At 41.0% G+C, this 13,304-nt stretch overlaps 1 protein-coding gene across 3 annotated transcripts; it reads right to left on the bottom strand.

The window, feature by feature from the left end:
* Window positions 1–114: 114 nt before the first annotated feature.
* Window positions 115–3,257, bottom strand: LOC143217806 (uncharacterized). 3 transcript variants are annotated; one of them, XM_076442437.1, is made up of 5 exons: window positions 2,920–3,257; window positions 2,301–2,458; window positions 2,043–2,154; window positions 948–1,177; window positions 115–685 (listed from the first exon to the last, which is right to left on the bottom strand). In XM_076442437.1, exons 1-5 carry the CDS (start codon window positions 3,021–3,023, stop codon window positions 579–581), a joined length of 711 nt encoding a protein of 236 aa, XP_076298552.1. In that variant the 5' UTR covers window positions 3,024–3,257; the 3' UTR covers window positions 115–578. The 3 variants fall into 3 exon arrangements, with proteins under 3 accessions (XP_076298552.1, XP_076298554.1, XP_076298553.1); XM_076442439.1 differs by having other exon boundaries at window positions 116–685; window positions 948–1,156; window positions 2,920–3,256; XM_076442438.1 differs by having other exon boundaries at window positions 127–685; window positions 948–1,159; window positions 2,920–3,251.
* Between the last annotated feature and the right edge of the window lie 10,047 nt (window positions 3,258–13,304).

Raw genomic sequence — 13,304 nt, 5'->3', positions numbered from 1 at the left:
ACTAAACTAAATTTTAGATAATTTTACTAAACTAAATTTTAGATTATTTTACTAAAGTGATCTAATTTGATTTTATTATATAAACTGCAGAGACGCATTTGTTTAGGTTTTAATCGATGACTCAATAGTAATTGTAATTAAACAATGTAATAGACAGTAAATAAAGTATAAATAGGAAATAAATAATAGATAGTTAAAATTATTACCTAATTAAAGGTAAGGAGTATCATGTGCGAATTAATAAATGTCTGATTCGTACTTCACAGGAATAAGAGAAAAAGGGGTGAGTTTGGGATATGATGTACAACTCGACGGAGTTATGGCTGCTCGCGAGCGCTGATTTTTATTCCAAACAAAATACTAAAACTAGAATGGCTATCCGTTCGTACACGCGAGTATTGCAATTAGTATGTATAGAAATACGAAATATAATATACAATATATATCATCGCTCGTATTGCACGTAGACGACTAAAACCGAAAAAATGTACAACATTCATATGTAAAGTAAAATGTCCTTTGGCACTCTCTATTCCAGCGTTGGGATTTATTTACAAAGAAAAGGAGAATATCTCTCTTCAATTCATGTTGTCTGTGGTTAGGGCGAGGGTGGTTAACACTGATCGTCTGTTGGGGTTCACCCCGAGGTTCTCCCAATTTATCCACGACAATCGTGCCGTCAGATCTGCAAACAAACATAAACAATCGATCCAAAGGATTCCAAAAAATTACAACAAATTTACACTAACTATTAATCACACTCTGATTCAAATATCATTTATCAATTTCAAAGCCTAGAATTATTAAATAAAGGGGAAACGAGTGATGTCACGCGTACGTGATTCCGGCTGGTACCCGATTGGTCAACGAAATCACGTATACGTGACACCGAACGTTGGTGTACGGGATTGTTAAGATTACAGGTGATCGAACACCTGTCTACCGACCACTCGTGTTCCATTCAGCACGTTCCCCGTTGATCTCTCCTCTAAGGCACCTCTCGACGTATGTCAGCGGATCGAGCCTCGCTGCCAACACTTCTCGCAGTAGAGCAATGTACGCTATAGCCAGACGCAGGGTGTCGATCTTTGACAGTCTCTTCTCGTATGGGAACGTTGGTACATGGACTCGTAGTTCGTCGAAAGCCGAGTTGATGCTGCTAAAAACCGTAATCAAACTGACAATCCGTTTACTCGTTTAGCGGATCTTTTGCTCCCGTCGATTCATTCCTAATACTAACCCTGGTGCAACATACTTATGATTCATTCGTAATACTACTGGTTAAAACAGCTAGACACCAGGTGTCTGTCATTGTAATAGTACAGGCTGAGCCACTAAACGCGATTAATTACGAAATAAACAAGGTTGCATTATAAAAATCGTTTTTTAAAAGATGATTCGGAAAGAAATGATTAAGTTTAGTTACTGGGGGTGACTTGTTTTTGGTGTACAATTACGGTAAAGTCACGATCTAAGCGCAAAACGGAGATCATCGTTCTAAGTCAGTTCGCCTACCCCTTCCACTGAGGGGCATACCTGCACACTAGAGGTGTGAACCACTACTAATTCAATTACAAAACTTCTTTATTTCTCATTATTTTTTATAGGACTTTCTCCAACTTGTTTGTGGCATTTTTCTCTGACTAAAATGATACTAAACACGATACAATTTCAATTGTATTTAGTGGTTTACTTGACGGTATGCAGCAAGTTCTCAGCCGCGCGGTCCGTGTTTATGTGTGCCGTCCTTCTCTACGTTCGGCGCAGTATTTATGACACAGCTCCAAACCGAGGATCAGACTTATTAGATCAAGACTTTACTGTATACATATAGCATATGTTAAATATATGATAAATTATAAATTGTGCTTTACATGTACAGTAAATATGGGCCGAATTGTATAATATATCGCAAAAAGATAGTATCCCCTCACTATCTATGTCACAACACAGAACTGAGAATCGGCTTAGATCGCGACTTTACCGTAGAATTGTAACTAGAATAATTGTCAGTGGATGGTGTGTTAAGAATAATTTCTCACCTCAGCATACGTTTTCGTTCCCTTATGTTAGCAGCGTGTCGTTGAATTCTGTAGGGGCTGCCATTTGGATAGTAACCCTCCTCGACACCATTTATTTCTGTGTCGTTGTGATCTGTGGGAAAAAAGAACGCTGATTTAATCTCATTAAATTTTTTATGCGAGTAGGAACATAATTTTACAATTTAGAATTGGCAACCTGACACCACTAAAAGAAATTCCCTCCAAATCTTTATATCAATTAGTTGCTACTGTGATTACCAGGCGTGGAGACAGGCATGTGATAATGTAAAGGCGAGTGGGTGTGCGAAGAAGTGTGTGGAACATGCTGAGTAGATCTTCCGGCATAAACGCATGAAGGTAGCTCTGCTAAATCCTCTTCACTGATGTCGCTGGTTGGGCCCACATAGTACTGTGTACTGCAAACATAATGGAGAAACGTGTTTCTTCTTCTAATAATTTTAAGAAGCTGAAAACAATGTACATATTGATATTTCGAAATAATTTAAATCTTTCTGTTTCATGACTCATCTACTGATCAAAAGACATTTTATCATCAAGAAAAGGATCTTTTAAGCTTCATAATAAGAGTAACTTGAGAGGAAAGTGTAATTTTCTGCTTTTTAAATTTCATTTTTGAACCCTACTACTACTTTGACCCAGAGCATTGAAGTCATTGTTGCAGCTACTAAAAAATAGACAGAATATGTAAATAGAAAATACATATTACATAGAAAATACATAGAGAATAGCATAGAATTAATGCAAAATAAATAGAATAGACAGGAAATATGAAATAGCTAGAAAATGTTTACAATCTAAACACTTAGTACACTTGTTACACTTTACAGTCCAAATTCCAACAAGAACGTCTTCTCACCTGGTGCAGGCCACGGAAGAATCAGCAGTCCTAGCGTTCGCAGCCACCCTGTGCCTCATCCTCTGCCCCCTGTCCTCGTAATCATAATTAGAGTGACTCGCCATGCCTCCCCCGTCCTCTTCACCAGCTCATTAATCACTTCACTAATCCCGGATCCCGTTCGAACCAATCCAGGAGTCAATGTCTACCTGGTACACTTAATCGTCGACTCGGTATCCCCTAATCCTTTCTCGTCTATCAGTGCTAACTGGCCTCTAGATCACTTCGCGGGGGTGGGAAACGAGGATCAACGGTGCGTGCAGGTTTCAGACTATCGTCCGTGTCCCTGGGGAGGCTGGTTTATATAGCGAACGCAGCCACCGCGCGAAGGGGATGATCGATACCACCCCTGGGCGGAGATTCTGTCCAATCGCGATGGTTCCCAGTCTCGAACTTTCACCCGATTGGCGTACCGGTTAATAGCGGATGCTTTATGTCCCGAAAGTTCTGCGGTTCATTGTTACTGCCCGACTGAAATTTTATTTCCATCGTTTCCCGCCACCCCCGCACTACCAGCCACCATCTACGGGGGGTGAAATTGTCCGGCAGGGGTGGAGGAGTTTCAATTTGCCGGCGATGGATCAACCGGAGACGGGGAGCAGTCTTCTGGAGAGATTTCTTAAAATCTGCCAGCTCTTTCCCGAGGAATTTTGAATTTTTTTGCTTGTACTGTAGGCTATCCCCTAATGCATCCAGGCAGTTTGTCGAGACCAGGCTAAAATTCAATTTTCCAAACGCAGTATCGGTGATATTTAACCCTCAAGTGAACTATTGCAGCTGCTGCGGCTCCACTCGAATTTATACTACTAATTATTTCTATTACCGAAACAGTTTTTTTTAGGAATTTTTTCAGAGAAACTATTGGATCTTTTGCTTTGGGTATTTGAAGGGGTTATAAAAGGTCATCGTTATTTTTTTATCGGGAAAATTTATTTCTTTTCATTCCATCTTATAGCGTCTGAAAAAATACATTTGAATATGTTTAAGTCATTTACAAGATAGAATAAAAAAAAATTCCCGATAAAAAATAACGATGACCTTGAAATAGCTATTAAAAAATAACCGGACAGATAAAAATTGTTCTTCTATGATATTCCTCCCTCGATAGCATTTAAATTATACCATAAATATTTTTTTGTGCCATTAAAAATAAAGGACATATTTAGGTGACCTCCTTCAGCTAAGACACCCTGTATACTGTATCGTTATATTTGGAAAAGTCTACAGAATAATTCCACGTAAGAATTATCCATACATCTATCACTGTTGCATCTGATTTTTCCTTCAAAATTTTTCACAGAGGGAAGAGCTCTTGGCACCTATAAATGTCTACTAATTGAAAGTGCCTTCTGAAAAATCCTGGATTTGACTTCTAAAATGGCCCCAACCCTTGGTATTCAACTTTCCACTTCCACCCTGTGCTTCGAAAAACTAACAAGCTCACTTAAAAAGGTCTCGATCACCGATCGGATCTCGTCCAATCTGGTCCAGGTCGGATACCATCGAAATATGCAAATTGCTCGTGAAACCGAGGCCGTGTTCGTACACGAGGGCGTGTTCTCGTAGGTTCGCGAGGGGGGCTAATCTGAATTATGCGCGCGGCGTAGGATATATGTAGGTATCGGCCGACAATAGTAATCCTGTCCGAGGATTCCTGTCCGCGACTAGAAACTCGTTTTCCACGGGGCGGCGAGTCCGACAAAACTTTCGCCGGGACACAGACCCCGCGCCACCATTGTGATCGTATTAACACCTTGCATAATTGCGTCGCCACCGACGCCGCCGCGTTTCTCATTGTGCGCCCGCTAAACACGTCTCATTTGAATATTGGCCCATTCATATCTCTCTCTCTTTGGGAAGCCCGATCGCTGATAAAGGGGATCCCCGGCGCCTGGCCGCTCTTCCTCTTCAGCATCCACGCTCTGGTACAACTCTTTCTCAGGCTGTCATGCTTCCTTCGAGCATGCACCATTTACCCGGGCCGAAACCGATCGGGATTTACCTGTTTGCACAACGAGAATGCGTTCCCGGTCCCGGCTTACCAATTAAAAATTCAAGAATCAGTTGCACCCTCTAAAATGGGGATGATAACGCTGCCTAACGAATTTCAATTCTCTTTCTGCTCTAGCCGAGTTCGATTGCGATGCGCCGAATTTGAGTCTTTCTGTTCAAACGCTCTCAGTTTTTGAAAAATTTCATTTTTTGCAAAACAGCAAAATAAAATGTCAATGCATAATTTGCAGGGAAATGGAGCTAGATAAAAATTTATTTCTTATGTAAATAATTTTAATTGCTTGAAAATGTCTCCATATTTCAATATTTTTCTAATTCTTTCATTTAAGTTTCACCGACTCATTTTTATCATGAGTGCATACAATCCGCTGTCTAAGTGATAGATATGTGGATAATTTTTTTTCTGTAGAATGATTCTGCAGACTCTGCCGAATACGATTATTTTTGTGGCATTGTAAACATTTATACTAGTTTAAAAAATATTCCGGGACGCGCCAATTTTGAACATCTTACTTTCAGACAATTTTGAAAATTGGTCCGAGGCGAAATCTCTTAAAGATAGAGGAAATAAAATGAAACGCAATACCAGCTTTCGAGGGGTGAGTTTAACCCCCAGCATTTTTCATTGCTTAACGCGTAAAAGATAGAAGTTCCAAGACAAAAGTTAGCCCCGCTCCACTTTTGTTTCTAGTCAGCTTCACACGTCTTCGGTGTTCCGTCTCTCCCCCTAGGAGTTCATCCCCTTTGACCCCGGTCTCTTTGTCCGGAGCACTTTCTCTCTCCATCCCCATGGACTCTTTTCAACGTCAGACCGTCGATTGGCCGCAATTCAGTGTCGCGTCGTTGCACACAGTTTGCGGCGGTGAACGTCAATTGCATTGCTCCGCATATTTCATTTCAGATCCCCGGTTCCGCGACCTATCGCTGCTTAAGGGGACTCTAATGACCACCGCTGGACTGCCGAGTTTATGCATTTATAGGAGGCACGGTTGTCTAAAGTCTTCTTATTGCACATAACGTTTCATAGAAAATAAATCGATCTTATTTCACTTACATTTCACACGAATTCGAAAGCCGAATTTACATTTAATTCGATATATCGGTGAGATACATAGATCGTCCAGTGACGAAACTGTCTTGATCTTAACGAAACTATCAGCAACATATTCGTGACGTTCTTCTGATTAAAACGAGTACAAAGACGACCCACTTCGGAGCACATTTGCCACTGTAATTTACGATTCATTTATTAGTTCGGACAATGGAGGTTCTACTACACCGTAAATTATACGAGTAAATGTAATCCAAATTGTGTCGTGTGGGTACTCGTTTTAATCGGAAAAATGTTACGAATGTGCAGATGAAAGTTTCATAAAAAAATTAGTATTATCTTGCTTGTCACTCTTTTCTATTTCTGATGCTAGCAAGAGATCAAGGAGTAGAATCTGTACACGATATAAGTGGCGTCCTGGAGCCGAAGTTTTCCCATAAATCGGGGAATCCCCGTGTTCTCGAAATCGCATAACTCGGTTTATCCTGTTCCTCTTCACATCGCCACCGGTTCCGCGCATACCAGGGGATAGCGGATATCCGAGCAAACATTTAATTCGTGATTACATTATTTCCTAGGGGGAGGGGGTTCCCTGTCAGCACCAGTTCGTTCGAACACACACAGACAAGCACCATGGAACAACGGGGTACCATTCCAACCCCTCGATAATAGAGATTTCACGCCGCGGGCCCCACTTCGGTTCTCACAGTAGGGGTTTCGCCAGCAACCGATCATCTATTGTCCAAACCACCGTTCCTCCATTCTACTGTCGAAACGGTCAATACCTCCCAGGTCTGTTTCGAGGGCAGAGTCGCGTGCCTCTAAGTATCTGTTTATAGTCCCCAGGGATCAATTTGTTTGCTAAATTATTTATTGGAGCAAATATGCCGGCCAGCCACCGTTTTCACCTTCCGCAAACCCGCGAATCTGTTTGGCCTGCGGTTTGGGAAAAGCAAACCAGAGGAATCGCAAACGATTGTTCCCGAACCTCTTTTTTAAATGTGGTCAGCGTTCGACCATTGTTCGAGTAAGGTTTTATTTGGAGAAGAATAATGATGGCATAGTTAGTCGGTTGTTTATTATACGGGCTCATTGTTTGTTCGCTCGCGAGGATTTTTATTCGTTATTTATCATTCGCAATAAAGGCTGATGCGTGAAAACGTTTGATACGTACGAAAGAGTTTAAACAATGAATAACTTTCATTAAAAAGATTTTAAATAACAGATGTTTGAAGAACAAGATTAATTGCATTATTTCCACCGTACGCATTTCTGTAACGTCAATAACTAATAGAATGATAAAATGGTCGTTTGGCCGTGGTAGATATTTAGTGTTAAATAAATAATCTCTGCCGACGATCTGCTTAGAGTATTTGCATTGGCATTGGTCTGTTGGCAAACAGGGCGGGAAAATCGCAGATATTGTAGCACGAAATCGGTCAGCCAACATTCTCCCACCTTGTCGCCCCTCGAGGGATGTGACAAATTGAGATAAATAATCGTTTTGCGGGGACACAATAACCTCTTGAAATTTGTCACGGCGACACTCGAAACGGCACGCTCCGGAACGTTTGCGAACTGATACTCGCAAAACCGATACTCGAGTCGCATCTGGTCTGCGTCCTCCTTTCGTGGATGATCCTCCAAGATTTTTTGATACGTCCACGGTTTTTCCTTTTACAATTTCATAATCACCATTGAGACAAGTGGATTGTCGATTTTTGTGCGAAACATAAATTTTCTGCATTCATTCTAACGTATAAGATATAAGGTGGAGTGGGGTAAGTCCGTCTACGGGGCAAGTCCGTTAATTGGTTAATTTTTATTAGATATGAACGAAACTTCTCTAGCTTGTATTTATTAATGTAGTATAAGTTAGTATGAACTATTCTGCATAGATGTAGTCCAAGAATAAACCAATGCCAAACAGTCCGTGCGAGGACGGACTTACCCCACTCCACCTTAACATAAATAAAACTTTGTCGCTTTTAATTACATCTTTATGGAACTTTTACTAGAATGTTCGTGACATTTTTCTGATTGAAACGACACCAAGCACCGTGCAGTTTCGGTGCTATTTACTCGTTTAAACCGCGATATAGTAGAACCTCGATTATCCGAACGACGTAAAGGGACGCGAGTGTTCTACTAAATTGAACGAGCAAATATACCTTCAAGTATGTGTCTCATTTTAATCAGAAAAATGTCACGAATATGTTCATTAAAAAATCACTGAAAAATGTAGAACTTTGATTGAACAATTGACATGTACCTAAACAATACTACAATCATCAAAGAATTTTTACGTTCCGAAGGATCGTGATTGCTGGAAAGGGGTCGGGTATAGTGATCCACCTTCGCAGAAACGATCGAGAGATTACAGGTCCGGGGTTTCTGGAGAGTCACAGAGTTCTGTAGGCAGATCTGCGTGCCGGTTCGTATCAGATCGACGAGATCAGACGAGTCAGAAACGGTCGCAGGAACTTGAACCCGATGAAAGGATCGACTTTGCTGACGGTGGCCGCCGGTTTGCCCCTAAAATTAGCCACAGTGACATATTGAGGAGTGCGCCGGGCCCTGTCAGGGCAAACCATCCCCCTAGCCTGCCTATTACGGACAAAAGCGGCGCCCTGGGAAAATCAACTGACGCGTAACTAAACGGTGTATCATTAATTCCGAACGTGTATGTTTATATCGACAGCGTTAAGCAGCGTGCACCGCGCGTTTGCACGGCTAATTTTACGCGACAATTGCTACCATGATATTTTTTTTCTCTACTTCGCCCTCGAACAATCCACATCGGCCTGGGACGATCTGCGAGACCCTGGAGCCTCCTGAATCGTAGATCTAGATCTTTAAGTAATGTATCTAATAAAATATAATTTATTTGTCGAAATAAAGGATGGCACGATACGTCCAGCCAGTTCCCTTCCCACAATTCTTTCGAAAGGTTCTTCCTGTCTTTCACTGCTGTCTTCCCCGACACTCTCCTACGTTCTTCATTTTTTTTTTTTTGGTTCGTTCCCCGACACCCTATCGGGCAACGTACGGATACCTTTCGTGCCAATCAACGGGTTCTCCATCGCCGAAAGGTGAACGCCGATAATTCTCGCCGGGGAATCGACGTTTCCGCTCGACAGCTCCATCGCAAAAAAAGACAGAATTATCCGGGGTGCTAAAGCAATGGACTCTGCTCTGGCTGGCTGAGACTGCGATCGACTCCTCGCGGCACCTTTCGTGTAACCAGATTTATTCGCTGCTGGAAAATTCAAATGTCCGTATCAGTGATGTTTCAATGAGATCTTCTCTATATGCTGAACTGCAGTTTCAAGTAAATGTCATAATTTTTTCATGAAAAAGTATTAACAATTGTCAACGTTGTGACTACTCTTCTGGAGCTCCTTTTCAAGCAGTTGCGCGTCACCCTACGGGTAACTTTGGCAAATGCCCGGGGCCCCAAGCAAAAGAGGGCCCCGAACACAAACCAAGATCCAAGATCCAAATTCTACGTTTTCCTCATAAAGTTATTTAGTTGGGATTAGGGGCCCCGACATTCTACTTTGCCCAAGGCCCAAACTAGTTATAACGCGCTACTGTTTTCAAGGGTGGTGAAATTGCGAGGAAGATTAGAAGAGGAGGATGGCACAAGCCGAGCTCGAAGAGGAGACTTCTGCGACCCCCAACAGTTTGTTAATGTTCCTCTAAAAAATATTACAAAATTTCACTGAATGTCCACTCTTTCATGTTAAATCCACTCTCAAACATGTTAAATACAGAAAGGTTTTAAACAATCAATACATTTTGGTTGACTACACAAGGGTTAACAATTGTGAAAGTTGTGGCCACTCTTCTGGAGCTCCATTTCGGGGGTGGTGAAATTGCGAGGAAGATTAGAAGAGGAGGATGGCACGGGCCAAGCTCGAAGAGGAGACTTCTGCGACCCCCATGGTTTCTGGCACTTACCGGGTGCCCCGAAGTCGTCCGACCGGCAGTCACGTGGCGTCGCGTGCCGCTCTTTTGTCACATGGGCCGGTCTCTCTCGTTCGCCCTTCGCCCTTCTCCGCGTGTTGGGCCGGGGAGGATCGTCGAGATTCAACGTGCAACGACACGTGTAGCAAATAGGCTTGGTGGCCCAAAGCCTGTTTGCCTCGGCCCGAGGACGAGGACCACCGTCGCGACGGCCGCGGAACACAATGGGACGTGCGGTTCTTCGGCTCTGCTCGATTGGAAGGATCAGAGACCGCCGCGAAATTAAATAAGCTACATTCGACAACTGGCCTGTGCAGGTAGCACAATGCAATCTGTCTGGACATTTCAGCTGGACCCTGTCTACATCATCGTGCCAGAAAACGAATTTTTTAACTGGGTACCTGATAAGAGCAACTATAGGTATGCTGATCTCTATGCGAGTACTAATTTATTGATAAACATCCTTTGCTTTTCATTATTTCTTTACGAAACTGTTACCGACATATCCGTGACGCTCTTCTGATTGACATGAGCCCAAACATGATACAGTTTGTATATTATTTCACTGTTTAATCCACGATATTGTAGAACCCCGAGTATCCGAACTGGTATCTGAATTCTCCAGTCAATGATTGTTTGATGAATCCTTCAGCAACATGTTCGTGATATTTTTCCCGATTGATATGATTCCAAACATGACATAGCTTGGATTATATTTGATTGTTTAATACACGATCTTGTAGAACGTGTGTAAAATCAAAAGAATATAACGTTGTTTACTCATGTTTCTCAGTGTACACTCATTTTTCTTATATATGCATAAAATCCGCAGTCTAGTCATTACTGTATAGATTAAATAAATAATTTTGTTTTGCTATATTTTATGATTGCATAATATTTTGTTTGCAAATTTACTTCTTTCTAGATTCTATTATATGTTTGATAAATTCTGTACGTATAGAGACGAATGGAATAACTATTAATTAGTGTATACATAGTGCTTAAATCATTATTTCGTTTGCAAAATTCGCCCCGTTACGTTTTATAACACAATTTGCATTTGCACGAAAACCAATTATTCCCCTGGCGACGGCACGAGAACGGTAAATAACGATTAAGCGTCGAAATGTAAACGAGTCAATACGTTACATAATTGTCAAGCCAGTTAATTATCTCGCTTTAGGGGATATTGCTTTGGGAGTAGATAATAAATGACAGAAGATGATATCGATCGACGTAAACGAGAATATTTCAACGTTTTCAGTGCTGGAACATTTTATAGTAACAATATACTCGTCCTACAATAACTATACTTTTGTTAAAAATAATTCACACAACTGAATTAAAATAATTTTCACTTATTTAATATGGTTACATTTAATTGAGAAAACTTGCACCATACAGTTTATTCCAAAATAAATATTAAAAAGATACAGGGCCTCTCCAATTTAATGCAAAACCACCTCCAAATAAATCTATTCCAAACAGCAAAATTCACAGTAACAAAAGCACAATTATTTATGCACAGATGTAACGGAACAACACCGTAAAGTTCTCCCTAAAAATAAACAATAAAGAAGATACAAATTCTGGCTAATTTAATATAAAACCACCCACCAAGGTAACTCTGTTCTAAACTGAATATCAAGGGTCACAACAACAAAAACCACAAAATATACTGCACCACAAAATTCTCCTCAAAACAAACGAAATCAACCAAAGCCAATTAAACTATACCACCCCCGCTACACCTCGTCGCCCCCATTATCCCGCAGCATCCCCCATCAATATCGCCTCAAATATTCATCATTAAACTTCCAAGAAGACGTGCGGACGTCCGTCAGTCCATGGATCGATAATCTCAGCTGACGTTCAGCTAGGATCGAAGGATAGATCCACGGGTCGGAGGTAGGGTAGATAATTAATTACGGAAGACGATCGGTAATTAACAGTAACTGGTGCTGGATAACGTTCATACGGCAGGCTTGATACGGAATATACGAGCCGCGGCACGGCTGTAGCTGACTCTTTATGGTGGGGTGTGCTCGTGACGTGAATTATTAGCCCTTCGACCCTCGGCGGACCCTGCGGGGGTGGATTCGCGCGCGGGCGTGGCCTGCCACGTCGGGGCCACGCCTGCCACCCTCGAAAAACCATTCGCCACCCTCTTCCCCAAGGATACACGGAGAATTGATTCCGGACGGGTTCCATTTCTTATGCGCGAATGCAGCTCTTCTTCCAGGCTCTGCTGCACCCTGTCTAGTTCGACGTGTCACCCACACCCTTCAACCCCCTAAATCAATCCTAAGAAAAGTCGCATTTTCAACAAAAGTGTTAGATTGGAAATAATACGTTGTCGTAACTAAAAATATCTCTCGATATACCAAAAGTCTCGAATCACTTGCCGCGATTTCCCTAAAAATCAAATATACCAATTTTGGAATCGTCAGTATATCAAATATTGTTGAATCGTGTTTGAAGAGATTTCAGCATTCTCTTATGTCCATAATATGCTTTTGTATAGTTTACACACCCGATTTAAAGCAATGCTCGGAATGAACATTTTTAGCAGTTTCTACAAAAAATATGGGAAAATATCAAATTAGATACACTCGATTTATACAACGCATTATATTGTACGTGAATCGCTTTGGAATTAATTGTTTATAACGTTTATATATACGCTGGGAATTTATAATACAACATTATACATAGTATGTATAATGTTCTGACTGTTGTCTCTTAAAATATAATATCACAAAATATACATATTTTTTTATCCACCGAAAATTCTAATATTTTCGCAGCGATGCAAAATTCTATTTTATCGAGGTCCGACCATTATTGCAACTTCAATTTAAATCGATATGCCGCGATGCCGTTTTCTGCACGCTGCGCGTGAATACATTCGCACGATGCTATACATTAATCTCCCGGTGAAAAAAATTGGAAAGCTTGATTAAACAGCGAATAAAGTCCCGTGAAAAATTGTATTCTAAAGTGAACATTCAAACACCGTTCATTTTACCAACTCTAATACTCTATTAACTGAAATAATTCCAAATATTTCAATTTTTTTTTTTTTTAGCAAATAAAATCTTTTTTTTTCTTTTAAAGAAACGAACTTTAATACATCTAGTTTGCCGGGCTATTATAGCGGGCAGTTTTTATTTTGCATAAAAAACCACAGACCACTCATAACTGTTTCGATCGGAGCCATTATATTATATTTGCGATACCGATTTTCTGCATTGATAAAACTAGAAGTATGAGTGAATCATATGGTGAAATGGTTACTTTTTACCACGCTTAT

Source organism: Lasioglossum baleicum, chromosome 18 (assembly GCF_051020765.1).
Source record: "Lasioglossum baleicum chromosome 18, iyLasBale1, whole genome shotgun sequence".
NCBI classification, from domain to species: domain Eukaryota; kingdom Metazoa; phylum Arthropoda; class Insecta; order Hymenoptera; family Halictidae; genus Lasioglossum; species Lasioglossum baleicum.
Note: the sequence above shows the minus strand (reverse complement) of the source record. Positions and strands in the feature narration are given on the sequence as shown.

Bases quoted from the DNA above. Each gene is read 5' to 3' on its own strand.
- LOC143217806 (XM_076442437.1), bottom strand. From the start codon at position 3,023: ATGGCGAGTCACTCTAATTATGATTACGAGGACAGGGGGCAGAGGATG. The intron at 2,155-2,300 runs GTAATCACAGTA...TTTTTCCCACAG, and splicing joins CATGCCTGTCTCCACGCCTG to ATCACAACGACACAGAAATA. The intron at 686-947 runs GTCGGTAGACAG...GTTTGTTTGCAG, and splicing joins TGCTGAATGGAACACGAGTG to ATCTGACGGCACGATTGTCG.